General features: G+C 37.8%; 1 protein-coding gene across 4 annotated transcripts in view; it reads left to right on the top strand.

Annotated features, from left to right (window-relative positions):
- The window catches only part of GOLIM4 (golgi integral membrane protein 4), a 78,531-nt gene extending 66,959 nt beyond the window's left edge, over window positions 1–11,572 (top strand). For all 4 annotated transcript variants that reach the window (XM_047785990.1, XM_047785982.1, XM_047785972.1 and 1 more), the window contains 2 exons: window positions 9,455–9,535; window positions 9,852–11,572. In XM_047785990.1, the coding sequence (XP_047641946.1) occupies window positions 9,455–9,535; window positions 9,852–10,001 (231 nt within the window). In that variant the 3' untranslated portion in view covers window positions 10,002–11,572. The remainder of the gene's footprint in view (window positions 1–9,454; window positions 9,536–9,851) is intronic.
- Window positions 11,573–15,510: the final 3,938 nt, after the last annotated feature.

The raw sequence follows: 15,510 nt of genomic DNA, 5'->3' as shown, positions 1-15,510 counted from the left end.
TAAACAACCTAAATATTCTACAACAGTTCCCAAGAGAAGGGAAGAAAAAAAATCATAAAAGGGTGTTGCTCTCTCTAGCCACTTTTCTTTTATCTTTCTTTCTCTCTCCCAATTTTTTTTGTTTTTATTTATTTATTTATTTTTTTGGCCACACCCATGACAGGCAGGAGTTCCCTGGCCAGAGACTGAACCAGAGCAACAGCAGAGACACTGCTGGATCCTTAACTGCTAGGCCTCTTCCAGGGAACTCCCTAGCCAGAGACATTCTTAACCCAGCACCCATTGTCCCTCAAGCGAGGGGCTCTCAGGCTTTGCTATGGCTAAGAATCACCTTGGAGAGTGTGTAAAACATACAGATTCCCTTACCCTTGGAGATTTTTTTTTCCTTTTTTTTTTTTTCATTTTTGGCCACCCCATGGCATACTGAGCTTCCAGGGCCAGGGATCAGGTCCAAGACACAGTCTCAATTTAAGCCACAGCTGCAGCAATACCAGATCCTTAACCCACTGTGCTGGGCCAGAGACTGAACCCACATCCCAGTGCTCTCAAGACACTGCTGATTTTTTTGCACCAGAGCAGGAGCTCCATCCACCCTTGGAGATTTTGATCCTATCTATGGTAGGTCCTAGGACTCAGAGTTCTTCACAAGACCTCAGCTGATGCTGATGTTTCAGGGACATGCTATTTAAAGAAGTCCTAGGACAGTTCTACAAGTGGACTTTGGGAAATCTGAACCTCTTCAAACTTCTGTGCAAAACGATGTGTATCTAGGCCCATTTGCTAAAGACTCTCACCAAAGTCTTAAAAGGGTCCATGACTCCTACCACACACACACATGAAAAATTAAAAATCACTGATTTTCATCTAACCCCCTTTCTTTCACAGATAAGAAATTTGAGTTTCAGAGATATTAGCTAAATTTTCAAAGGTCACACAGCTTGTTATTGTGAGAACCATGATTAGACTGCACTCAATTCTGATTTTAAAAAAATTGGTATACCTAAGTATACTTAATATACTTAATATACTTAGGTATACCAAGCATAGTAATTAAGTAGTTGATAAGGGTATGTTTTTCTTTATAGAAGTTAGTGAATACAGAAGGAATGATGGAATTAGAAAGTCATCACTTTGCACCCCCTTATTAAAACAGCTGATTTAGGAGCAGTCATCAGTGGATAATATCACCAGATGAATGGAGGTCAGGGAATTTTACCATGGAAAGGTCAGGCTGTAACCACCTGAGCTCACTGACCATCTTTAGCCTCTCTAAAAGTGGGATAGAAGGGTCAAGATGGTGGAGGAGTAAGACGTCACACTCAACCTCTCCCACAAACACATCAAAAAAATACATCTACATGTAGAACAACTCACACAGAACATCTACTGAACACTGGCAGAAGAACTTAAACCTCCAAAAAGGGCAAGAAACCTTCCACACAACTGCACAGAACAAAAGAAAAAAAGAAAGATAGAGAAAAGGAATCAGGATAGCACTAGCACTCCTGAGAGGGAGCTGTTAAAGAGGAAAGGAACCCACACTGGGAAGCCATCTTACTGATGGGGAAATCAGCCAAGAGGGAGGGACCCCAAAGTTGCCGAGAAAAGAGCAAGAGCTGGACTAAGGAGGGCAAAGCTAAGTGAGAGCCGCACAGATCATCTGCACCACGGACCTGGACACCACAGCCAGAGAAGCTTGGGGTGAGACTCAAGCTCCGACCTCAGTTCCAGGGAGAGGACTAGGGTTGGCTGTGTGGAGACAGTCTGAGGGACTAGGGAGTGGTGTACCACGGGATGGGGAACGCAACGCCACAGCCGAGGGAACCCGGGAGGAGGTCTGGGCCTGAAGGAGAAGCAAGGCACCACTGTTGGGAAGGGCAAGAGGAGGAGGGGCTGAGTGCCATAGGAATCTCTTTCCCTGCACATGTACAGACTCTCAGGGGGCAGAGCACCTCTGGCACAGGCTACAGGTGGCAAGGCACCACTTGCTCAGGCTATGGGAGACTGGGCAGTTCTTGTGCAACTAGGACAAGCCTGCAACAGCATCCTGCAGGTTCTCGCTACTGTCAAGAGCCCAGCACCCAGGCACTGACTATTAGCCCTGCCCATTGCCTCTGTCTTCCTGGAAACACACTGAGCACCCTATCAAGGGGATAACAGTCTGCTCACACTGAAGAAAGAGACAGCAAATATCCAAGTTCCCACACCAAAAATAAATAGTAATCCACCACAAAATCCAAAGGGGCACCCTTGCACAGAAATAGCCATCCAAGACTACCATAGTTTTGGTTTCCCTAAACTCACAGAATAAGATATATATAAGCAAAATGAAGAAGCTTAGGAACCATTCCCAGTTGAAAGAACAGGAGAATTCACCTGAAGCAGCAAACAATAAAACAGAACTGTGCAGTCTGACAGACACTGAGTTCAAAAGGGAGGTAGTGAAAACACTGAAGGAATTAAGAGAGGATATGAACAGTAATGCAGATTCCTTTAGAAAGGAACTAGAAAATATAAGAAAGAGCCAAGAAAAATTAGAAAATTCATTTTTAGAGATGCGTACTGAGCTAAAGGCAGCAAAATGAATAATGCAGAGAAGCAAATTAGTGACTTGGAAGATAGAATCATGGAAATCAACCAATCAGGACAGCAGACAGAAAAGCAAATGAAAAAACGTGAAAGCAATATAAGAGATCTATGGGACAATATAAAGTGGGCCAATCTGCGCATAATAGGGATTCCAGAAGGAGAAGGAAAAAGAAAAGGGGATTGAAAATATACTTGAAGAAATTATGTCTGAAAACTTTCCAAATCTAAAGGAAACAGATATCAAGATACAGGAAGCACAGAGGGCCCCAAGCAAGTTGAACCCAAACAGTCCCAGACCAAGGCAATAATAAATAAAAACGGCAACAATAATAGAGAGGATTCTAAAGGCAGCAAGAGAAACACAGAGCATTAATTATAGGGGAACCCCCATAAGGCTATCAGCTGATTTCTCTACAGAAATGCTACAGGCCAGAGGAGAGTGGCAAGATATATTCAAAGTTCTAAAAGGAAAAATTTGCAGCCTAAAATAATCTACCCAGCAAAAATATCATTTAAAATAGAAGAAGAAATAAAAAATTTCTCCAACAAACAAAAACTAAAAGTACAGCAATACTAAGCCATTTGAAAAGAAATATAGAAAGGGCTTCTCTAAATATAAAAAGAAATACAAAATAGGATGGAAGAAATCACATTTGGAAAGCAATCACTTAAATAAGCCAGTATTCAGATCTAAAGGGGGAGGGGAGAAGCTATTGCAAAAGTAACAGGAAACACAAGGAACAGCAAAAGGACAAACATGCAGATGTTAAAAAAGGACTTCAAAATCATAAAATATGGGGGAAGGAAATTAAGAAAATCTACTCTTTTTTTTTTTTTTTTAATGTGTTTGAGCCTATATGACTACAAGCAAATATAGGAAGGGGTAAGATACATGTCAAAATCAGGGCAACCACAAATCAAAACCAAACGTTACATTAAAAACTAAAAAGAAAAGGACACAAGGATAAAATAAAAGGAAATCACCCAACCAAAAAAAAGGAAGAGGAGTTCCTGTCATGGCTCAGTGGTTAACGAACCCAACTAGTATCCATGAGGATGTGGGTTTGATCCCTGCCCTCTCTCAGTGGGCTAAGGATCTGGTGTGGCCATGAGCTGTGGTATAGGTTGCAGACACAGCTCAAATCCTGCATTGCTGTGGTGGGGTGGCATAGGCCAGCAGTTGCAGCTCCAATTTGACCCTTGGCCTGGGAACCTCCATATGCCATGGGTGTGGCCTGAAAAAGAACAAAAAAGAAAGAAAGGAATAAAGGAGAAACATAAAGTCAACTGGAAAACAGGTTTAAAATGCCATTAAATACATATTATCAATAATTACATTAAATGTCAATGGATTGAATGCTCCAATCCAAAGACATAGAGTGGGAGATTGGATTAAAAAGCAAGAGCCTACAAGAGACTCTCTACAAGAGACTCACCTTAGGGCAAAGAATACATATAAATTGAAAGTGAGGGGATAGGAAAAGATATTTCATGCCAGTGGAAAAGACAGGAAAGCAGCAGTTGCAATACTCACGCCAGACAAAACAGACTTTAAAATGAAGGCCATAAAGAAAGACAAAGAAGGATTCTATTTAATGATAAAATGATCCATTCAAGAAAAGAATATTACAATCATCAATATATATGCCCCTAATATAGGAGCACACAGATACATACAACAAATACTAACAGACATAAAAGGAGAAACTGATGGGAATATAATAATAGTAGGAGACTTTAACACCCTACTCATATCAGTGGACAGATCCTCTAGACAGAAAATCAGTAAGACAACGGAGATCCCAAATGACACAACAGAAAGGTTAGACTTAATTGATATTTTCAGAATATTACATCCAAAAAATTCAGAATATATGTTTTTTTCAAGTGAACATGGAACATTCTCAAGGACTGACCACATGCTAGGGCACAAAACTATCATCAACAAATTGAAGAGTATAGATATCATTTCAAGTATCTTTTCTGATCACAATGGCATGAAATTAGAAATCAACCACAGGAAAAGAAATGAGAAAAAACTGACTATATGGAGACTAAGCGACATGCCTCTAGAAAACCAATGGGTCAATGGGAAAATCAAGAAGGAAATTAAAAAATACCTCAAGACAAATGATAATGAAAATGCAACCACTCAAAATCTATGGGATGTGCCAAAAGCAGTGCTTAGAGGGAAGTTCATAGCTATACAGGCCTTCCTCAGAAAAGAAGAAAAATCTCAAATCAACAACTTAACCTACAACCTAAAAGAATTAGGAAACGAAGAAAAAATAAAACCCAAAGTCAGCAGAAGAAAGGAAATCATAAAGATCAGAGAGGAAATCAATAAAATAGACATTCAAAAACAATAGAAAAAAATCAATAAATCAAAGAGCTGGTTCTTTGAAAGGATAAACAAAATTGACAAACCTCTGGGCAAACTCACCAAGAATAGGAAAGAACTCAAAAAAAAAAAAAAAAAAAACCAAAGCAATCTACAGATTCAATGCAATTCCTATCAAATTACCCATGACATTTTTCCCAAATGAACAAACAATCCCAAACTTTATATGGAACCTCAAAAGACCCAGAATTGCCAAAGCAATCCTGAGGAACAAAAACCAAGCAGGAGGCATAACTCTCCCAGACTTCAGGCAATATTACAAAGCCACAGTAATCAAGACACCGTGGTACTGATACCAAAATAGACCTATAGACCAATAGAACAGAATAGAGAACCCAGAAATAAACCCAGACACCTACAGTCAATTAATCTTCAACAAAAGAGGCAAGAATATAAAATAGGAAAAAGACTGCCTTTTCATTAAGTGGTGCTGGGAAAACTGGACAGCCACTTGTAAATCAATGAAACTGGAACACGCCCTCACACCACACACAAAAATAAACTCAAAATGGCTTAAAGACTTAAACATAAGACAAGACACCATCAAACTCCTAGAAGAGAACATAGGCAAAACATTCTCTGACATCAACCTTACAAATGTTTTCTCAGGTCAGTCTCCCAACGCAACAGAAATAAAAGCAAAAATAAACCAATGGGACCTAAACAAACTGACGATCTTTTGCAAAGCAAAGGAAACCATAAAAAAAAAAAATGGGAGAAAATAGTTTCAAGAGATGCAGCTGATAAGGGCTTAATCTCTAAAGTATACAAACAACTTATACAACTCAAGAGCAAAAAAGCCAACAACCCAATTGGAAAATGGACAAAAGACCTGAACAGACATTTCTCCAAAGAAGATAAACAGATGACCAACGTGCACATGAAAAAATGCTCTACATCACTGATTATTAGAGAAATGCAAATCAAAACTTATGTGAGGTACCACCTCACACCAGTCGGAATGGCTATCATTAATATGTCCACAAATAACAAATGCTAGAGAGGGTGTGGAGAAGAGGGAACCCTCCTACACTGTTGGTGGGACTATAAATTGGTACAATCACTATGGCAAACAGTATGGAGGTACCTTAGAAAACTAAATATAGAACTACCATATGACCCAGCAATCCCACTCTTGGGCATGTATCCGGACAAAACTTTCCTTGAAAAAGATACTTTCACCCACATGTTCCCTGCAGCCTTATTCACAACAGCCAAGACATGGAAACCCAAATATCCATCAACAAATGAATGGATTAAGATGTGGTATATATACACAATGGAATACTACTCTGCCATAAAAGAACAAAATAATGCCATTTGCAGCAACATGGATAAACTAGAGAGTCTTTTACCAAGTGAAGTAAGTCAGAAAGAAAAAGACAAATACCATATGATATCACTTATATTTGGAATCTAATATATGGCACAAATGAACCTTTCCACAGAAAGGAAAATCACAGAGAACAGACTCGTGGTTGTCAAGGGGGAGGGGGAGGAAGTGGGATGGACTGAGAACCTGGTGTTCATAGATACAAACTGTTGACTTTGGATTGGATAAGCAATGAGATCCTGCTGTATAGCACAGGGAAATATATCTAGTCACTTGTGATGAAACATGATGGAGGATAATGTGAGAAAAAGAATATATATATACACATATATACATATATATATATATACACACACACACACACACACACACACACACATATATATGTATTACTGGGTCACTTTGCTGTATAGTAAAAATTTACCTAACCCTGTAAATCATGTATAATAGAAAAAATAAAAATCACAATTAAAAAAGCAATTAAAAAATAAGTAAAGGTGGGACAAACATTATATTTTACCTCCTGATGTAATGAAAATATGAAATCTATAGCATCACCTCTGAAAAACCCTTGCTCTGCAAACTGAATCTGAATTCATTCAAGTCTTTATGCTAACTTCCTTTTATAAGAAATACAGAGGCTAAAGAAATGGGTTAAGTGGTGATATCATAAAGAAGCAGATAAATCCAGAATGTGGGTCATTTTATTGGACTACAATTCAGCATAGCATTAAGGAAAAAAAGCAGGGAGTGGAACTGATGATAGATGTGGCATTTGTTTGGACCATGATTAAAACAAACTGACTGTAAATAGACACATTTAAAACAATCAGGAAAATGTTAGTAAAGATTAGGCATTAGATGATACCATGGGATTACTTATCAGAGGTGATAATGGCATTATGGTTAAATAAGAAAAATCCATTGTTTTTAGAGATATATACTGAGATGGGTAGGGGAACAATTACATGCTGTCTGGAATTTTTAAGAATCATCAGAAAATAAATAAAAGTGATAGATGGTGCTAGTGTGGCAACAGCAACATTGAAATAACTTTTGAGCCTTGGTGATGGCTATAATTAGTTTTTTGAATTATTGTCTTATTTTGTGTGCTTGAAAATTTTTATAATAAAAACAACCGAACTTAGTGATTATACCACCTGGAGAGTCACAGAGCCAAGGTTTCAATCCCAGTCTCTCTGAATCCATAATCTTTATTAGGGGTTGGAAGAATAAAGGACTGGGCCTGTTTTGGAAGTGAAGCCTTACTGGAAGCCAAGCCCATGGCTTTTTGTGTACATATTATCTAAGGTTGCCTCTGCACCACAACCTTAGAGCCTGGGTAGAGAGACCTTTTGGCCAAGAAAGCCTAGATACCTGCTATCTGGCCTTTTATAGAAAAAACTTCCCAAACCTGATTTATATATTTTCACCATGTCACAGTTTCAAGGCAGTTCCCCTACCCCCAACCTCAACCAAACCATTTTTAGTGTTCAGTAGTATATTTTCATTATTACGGCTATAGAAGACCTGTCTCTGTTCACAGAAATTGCCTGGGACACTTTAGCCATTTAAAGATGTTTCAATTAGTGAGAACTTAATATAGTTTAAAATAAGTGCTTTACTGTTTTCATCACAATGTCCTATGGAATGTTGTGATGCGATTCTGTGACTAAGGGCAGCAGAGATAGTGTGGGACACTCAGAGCCTGCAGGTGAGCAGAGGCGTCTTTTTTTTTTAAGCTTGTCTCACCAGGACACCTGAATACAAAATATACTCTGTAGCTGTCCTCCGAAGGTATTTATTTGGTGCCAATGTGGTGTAGGGGCTGAGTCCAGTCAAACATGGGCTCATTAGAATCGGTTCATGAAGGCTGGGCTCTGTTAGGGTATCTTTGAAAGGTCATCTTTGTAGGCTCCTAACAGACTAGAGTCCCACCAAAGTGTGACTGGTGGGTTTGGGTTCATCCTGTTGCACCTGGGTTGGACTCCCTGAGATAGCCCTTACTTTGTTCCTTAACTATAACACTTGCACACTTTCCTTCCTCTGCCCATTTCTGGGATTTTTAACACACATGCCCCCCAAAAGTAGGTACTTTTGGGTATTATTCAAGAAGACTTAACACTGTCCTTAGAAGAGATATCAGGGGGGGTTTGGTACCAAGACACTGTATTATGCTTAATTGGTGGTCAGCAATTTTTTGAAGTGTATTCAGAAGATTTAAACCTTTTGGAATATGTATGGTTTTTGATATAAATTTAGAAAATATTTTACTCTCTATTTTTTGTGGAATGTGATCATTAAATAGAGTATTTAGCAGAAATATTTGGATGCTTTGATTTGCATTTTGAAAAAAAAATAATCAGGATCGGTGACATATAATAGCATACATAAAAGAGAACTACTTAGAACTGTGTTAGAACACTAAAGAGATGTAGGGATTTGAGGTGGCTTAACTATTTTATTAAAAAATTGAAATGATCGTGTCCTATGTTCTAGATATTTTAGCCAAAGAAGTTTATTCTTAATTATAGAAGTGCATATACACAGGTTTTCCTCAGTTTTCTACTGCATTGTATATAGGTAGCGGTTTCTGGTTTCTGTGCCTTTACAGAGCATTTTTTTTTTTTGCATTGACTCATTTATTCATTCATTGACTCATTTATTCATTCATCGACTCATTCATTCAACAATATATATTAAGCAATAAGTTTGCGAAGCATGCATGTAGATATTGAAGGAAGTTAAGACAGATGGTTCCTGTCTTAGCAAGAACTTACATTCTGTCAGAACCTTCAGATTTCCATACCTCTCCATTTTGGAAAAAGGAGTTTTTAATTTTATAAGGTGAATTTCTTCAGATGTTCTATGTGGAGTGTTAACTCCTACTCAAATAACTCAGAAACTCAAAACACAAAAATCAGAGTTTCTGTGATTCTGTCACATTTTTTTTTTGCAGTAGGTATATTACACATTTCTTCATGAATAATGTAACAAGTCAAATCTCTGACTTTCCTTTTAAACTTAGTTTAAATTTCCTCTGCTTTGAGAGAACTTTTGGGAAACCAAAACATATTGTTTCAAGTGTTGAAATTATCAAAGTATCACCTGTTATCTCTGGTTTGTTTTAGGTTCAGGAAGATTTGACTGAGGAGAAAAAAAGGCAACTGGAACATAATGCTGAGGAGACCTATGGTGAAAATGATGAAAATGTATGTGTAGGGTATATATTCCTACCACGCGTGTGTGCGCGTGTGCAGGAGATATATATGTAGAGTTGGGTACATCTAAGGTACCATGGAGTTTAACAGGCCATCCTAAAATTAGGAAAATTTTTTGACAATGTGAAGCTAGAAAAGACTAGCACTCTTGCCTCCTGGAACATTTTTCTTCACTTCCTTCCTTTCCTCAAAAATGAATGACTTCCTGCTGGGGTTTTTTGTTTGTTTGTTTTAAGAAAGAGAATTATTTATACCTCTAACTTGGCGTCCTACCTCTTAGTTTTTCTTTTTTTCTTTTAACTTTAAGGCCGATGAGAAAAACAATGATGGAGAAGAGCAAGAAGTTCGAGAGGACAAACGCCCCAAAGGCCGAGAGGAGCACTATGAGGAGGAGGACGAGGAGGAGGAGGATGGGGCGGCTGCTGCTGAGAAATCACGGCGAAGAGCTGAAATGTAGCAGTGCCCAATCTCACAGACAGTGCTCAGCTGATGGATTCTTTTCAAGCTGCTCAAAAATAAATCTGCCTACTGAACTCTAGGATATTTAATTACAAAAATTAAGAATTTAGACTTTTTTAACTTTTATATTAGAAATGCTCATACATTTATATGAATATATTTTGATAACCTAGCTTAGAGCCTCTTTTTATATTCAAGCAAAACATGAATGAGAAGAACAACAGCGAAGCAGACCTTAGGCTATGAATCTCATTTTTCATAGATTATGGGATGTTGGAAGAGACATTGATTTTGTCTATGTTTTAACTTGTTAACTTCTCTGTCTTCTAGTTTTCAGGTGTTCTGTTATTTGCCTTTGATGAAATGCAGGGTTTCAAAATAGGGAATACTGCAAAATGCTGTGCAGACTTTAAGAAGAATGGCCAGTTTACTAACTGCTGCCTTTCCAAGGTTCTTGTGTATAGTTCTGAAAGAATTTTCACCAGTTTTTGTATCTCTGGGATAAGAGCCATGGACAGAGTTACACACAGAGAGATACTTTTGTTATAAAGACACTGTTTTTCAGGCTTTTTAGATCAGTTAGAAAAATGTTTGGCTTTACTTAAAATCACAGCTCTTCCTCTTGAAAGGAATTACATTTAAAAGTGAAACAATACTAAAACTCACTTGACAGTATTCTAGACTTAGATATTTCAGTATTCAAACAAGGTATGACACATCAGTGTATTAACCTTTTTGAAGGACTGACACCTTGTTTAATAACTAATTTAGTGTGTATGGGTGGTGTCTTCCATGTGAACACCCCTTCTTTCCTGGAGTCACCCAGTGATATCCTTTTTTAGTATCTAGTTCTCAACAGTAATATATATTTTCCCTACAGGCTCTGTGCCCCAATATGTAATCTCCAATGACAAGCATGAATATGAAGACATGCCAAATTGTATAATAGAATAGGATATTTTTCAAAAACATATGGTGAAATATACATGGTGATATAGTTGACCCTCATGATTTCTCCATTTGCTGGGATTGGGTCTGAATTATGCCCATGGATAGACATTTTAATGATTATGAATTATTTTTAAAAATCCCTTAAAATAAAAAAATTAAAAGTCAAAAATTTCTCATTGGGTATAGACATATTTCAGTCTTGAACATAGATTTTTAACTCTATAGAACTAGGTAATATGATACGTATGTGTGTGGTTTTATACTACTACTTTCAAATTAACAAAAACATTCAATTTCTACCATCATTGTAAGAATGTAATTTTATTTTTTAATAACCACACTCATGTATGGTTTTGATTATCCCAGTTGAGTGATTGTGTATGTATGCATAGGAATGTTTTATTCAAATGTATTTTGGATTTTCAGTAATCATAAGTCAGATCTTACTTTTATGTATAAAAATCCTTTATGTAATGTAAAATGTATAATATTGTACATAATATTCAGAATACAATTATTTTGGTAAATTAGTTTGTATTTTTAATGTCCCAGTTCCAGTATTTAATTATTTGAAACATATTGAAACTTGGTAATAGTCAATAAAGCTATAAAAAGCAAGTGGTAAATCTTTTAAAGTATATGACTTCTTATTAGTTTCTGGTCTTAGATCTTCATCAAAAAAACGGGAAGTTCCTATTGTGGCACAATGGAAATGAATCCAACTGGGAACCATGGGGTTGCAGCTTCGACCCCTGGCCTCACTCAGTGGGTTGGGGATCCAGCATTGCCATGGGCTGTGGTATAGGTCACGGACTCCACTTGGATCTGGGTTGCTTTGACTGTGGTATAGGCCAGCAGCTACAGCTGCGATTGGACTCCTAGCCTGGGAACCTTCATATGCTGCAGGTGCAGCCCTAAAAAGACAAAAAACAAACAAAAAACACAAACTTTTAAGAGATACCAGTGCATATTAATGAATTATAAACTGCCTTTTCCAACATGTTCCTATTTTCCTTATCTCCTTCTCTACTTAGATTGGTAGCTGAGCTTTTTCCCCTCTTTTCTAAAGAAAGCTAAGAATTTTTATTTTATTTGAGCTAGTTCCAGGGGAAGGAAAACCAGAAATGTAAGAGAGTGTCACGTGCACACACCCAAAGTAGACAAACCATTAAATCCTCCCTAGGAAACTGAATATAACAATCACAAACCATTCTATTCTGTATGAGCAAGTTATAGGGCTGGTCTAGCTCATGTTTGGAGGAAATCTCATCAACCAGAGCTGACCTACATTAATGAGATGAGCAGAAATAAAATGTCACTGTATTTACCTTACCAATCAATCTATGACTTTTGGTACAACCCATATGTCAAAGGATTTAGTACCAGTGATATAATCAGAATGGGAAAAGCACTTTTTTGAAGGACAAGTGCAGTGGAGCACAAAAAAATTATATTAGTACAAATATAATGACTGGATATTTCTAAGAATGATTGAACAAGATCTAGGAACAAGATCTAGGAGTAAGGGTATAATATGGCAGTCACAGTGGTTCACTGTTACAAAGGAAAATGATGGACACTGATTGCATTCATAGTATGCGGAGCATGTGAAAAAGGATTCATTTTATCCCCACAGTGCTCCTTTAAAGTTGATGGAATTCCCTTCTTACAATTGGAGAATTTTGTTCTGGAGCATTTGACATAGTTTAACTGCTCTGAGTTCTTTGTTTTGTTTTTAGTTTTCATTACATTGTGCTAATCATACTATGGCATTTTGTACAGCCATTAAAAAAAAATGAGGTCAATTCCTACTCAAATTGTTTTGGTTTCCCTTGTACTATCTGTTCCTAGTTTTCTTCTGACCATCCTGGATACACTTTCCCAAGCTTCCCCCCTCCCCCGGCTCTGATTTCTCTTCTTATGCCTGCCTTTAATATATCAGTGTTCTTCAATTTTTGTCCTCAAGTCTTCTCTATTTAGTCTTTTCTATCTCTGTCTTAGACACATCTCCCCATCCAACTCATCTCCTCAACCTAGCTTTCAACGACCTGTTCTATCTCAAATTTATAATTTTCAAACCTAAATTTGCCTTCTTTCCTTCCCAAAACCCACTTCTCTTTCTAGGTTCTGAATCTCAATTCACTAAGTTTCCCGAAACAGAAACAAAGTTTGTCCTTGATTCTGTCTTTTCTCCCTATAGATGCTACCAAAATATATTTACTTTGCCCATCTCTACTGTCCTGGCTCAGGCTTTTGTCATCTTTTACCTGAACTACTGTAGTAGTCCCCTAACTTGTCTCCTTATTTACCCCCTCCTACCAATCCCTAAAGTCTGTGCCAATGCAATCTTTCTAAAGATAACATCAACACTACCTTATTATAAAATTATTTAAGAAATTGCTATTGCACATTGGAAAATCTCCAAACTCCTTAATGTAACCAACCTGCACAATTCTTCAAAATCCATTTTACCTCTTTAGTCTTACGATTTATACTCTTATACGGAATCATAATAAATATGACTCATATTTGCAAGCACACTCATCTTAATAACTGACAATGACACCTGACCTTGGTGGGAAGTTGATTTGACCAGAGCCAATACACTATCCTATATCCTGCGACAAAGTGCTTGACCCAAGATAAACACATGACCCAAGACACACCAGTTTCCTTCCTTGGGATGTTTCTGTTGTTGGAGGGAAATTCTCCATGGTATTTCTAACGCATTTTGTGACGGCTTTTATCCTGCACTATCTTTTCAAGGATATATGCCTATCAAACAGACACTAGAGACAGAACCTCCCTCTGGGTCAGAGGGCATGTTTATTCCCTGAGTAGAACAATTAAGATAACACCATCTCCTTGCAGAGTGAAATTTGAGCAGGTTGCTAGCAGTCCCTTTTAAGATTGAAAGGTTCTTAAGATCAGAGATCCTTAGCAGTGATACAAGCCCAGTGTAGATGCAACATCCACCTGGGATGCTCCCCATCATCTCCATGACACAAGGGAACTAGGGGGGTTCACACTGCCTAATGTGCCTTGAGAAATATTTGTCTTTGAGCCAACAGTCTAGAGTCTCCTACAACCATCCAGGTAACTGCGGCAGGCTACTCGTTAGCTCAGACCCTGCACAATTATTGACATTTTTGCAAGCTGGAGCAAATGGAAAACAGCACCTATCTTTCCTTTCCAATAACAAACCTACTGTTTGTAAATTCACATCAGCTGGTATTTATTTTCTCAGTTGTGTGGAGAAAACAGTCTATAGAAGTAGAGAACAAACTTAACCCACAAAGACAAGCAAAGGTAGAGGCAGAGATAAAGAGAGCTATGGCATTTTTTCAGTCCTGATATCTTGTCATCCCAGAGGCAAAGCAAGTCTACCCACCCCATAGGTTGATTAATGAGCCAATAAATTCTATTTAGTTAGAAATGGATTTCTGTCACTTGCCACTTGAAGATTCCTAATACTTGACTAACATTCAGTTCCTTTCAATCCTCATGCTCTCTTGTATCATGATAAATTTGGTACCTACTCTCCCCCCAAATTCTGTTCAGTTACTATTTGCTCCCCTTTCCTTTATCTGGCTCATTGCTTTAGGGTCTTATCTTGATACCAATACTGGGAAGCATCTACTTCTCACTCACCCCCCACCTCCCCTCTAAGCTGCATAACTTTTCTATGTCCCCACATGGCATCTTACATTTCATATCACAGTACTTCCCACAGTACATGGAAACTGCCTCTCAACTTGTCTGTACTCTCCTGACTTACACGTTCTGTGAGGGTGGAGACCTTATTTCTCTTAACTCACTGTTGCATCCCAAGCGTTAATATCGTCAGTAAATGTTTACTAGATGAAATCTTATAATCCTCTGTAAAATGAGACTATTATTTCAAGATCATCCAACAAATAAGGGGCAGAGTTACGATTTCTTCCCAGGTGAATGTGATTCCAATGTTAACTCCAAATATGGCCAAGGTTGGATTATTATCCATTGTCATATTCTGAGTTTCATATATTAAGAAGGTGAGTTTTAAATTTTGCAGACACAAATGTAACACATGTTTTAAAAAAAAGAATGAAGTCTCAGCCATAGGGTCTTGAGGAGGAACTGAGAAACTGGAACTATCTGACCTAAGAAAGATGTGGTCAAAGGAAAACAAAACATCGTATGCCTGTCTTCTATGAAGTATCAATTGCATCATGAAGAATAAGGAATTTCTTGAGAAACAAGTGAATGAATGTTTGAAACCTAGAAAGGTTTTCAAATCAGAATATATTAAATAATTATGATTTACAAGAGCCATGTCCAAGCCAAGGGCTAGATGTAATATCCTCTTGGAATTTCCTTGGTCTTATGACTGTGGGAGGGCCAGATGATATGATGAAGTAGGTTATGTTCTACTGATTGTCCTTTTGTCTACACACCATTTCCTCTTCTGCTCTTCATCTGTTGACAGGCTTAACCCTGTAACCACTGGACTGGGCTCTAAACCAATTATTGTACTTCATCTTCTAGAATTTCTAGACTGAGGCTGGATATGAGAG

The sequence above is a fragment of the Phacochoerus africanus genome, chromosome 1 (assembly GCF_016906955.1).
Source record: "Phacochoerus africanus isolate WHEZ1 chromosome 1, ROS_Pafr_v1, whole genome shotgun sequence".
NCBI lineage: Eukaryota > Metazoa > Chordata > Mammalia > Artiodactyla > Suidae > Phacochoerus > Phacochoerus africanus.
The sequence above is the reverse complement of the archived record's forward strand: the minus strand, read 5'-3'. Positions and strand labels throughout refer to the sequence as shown.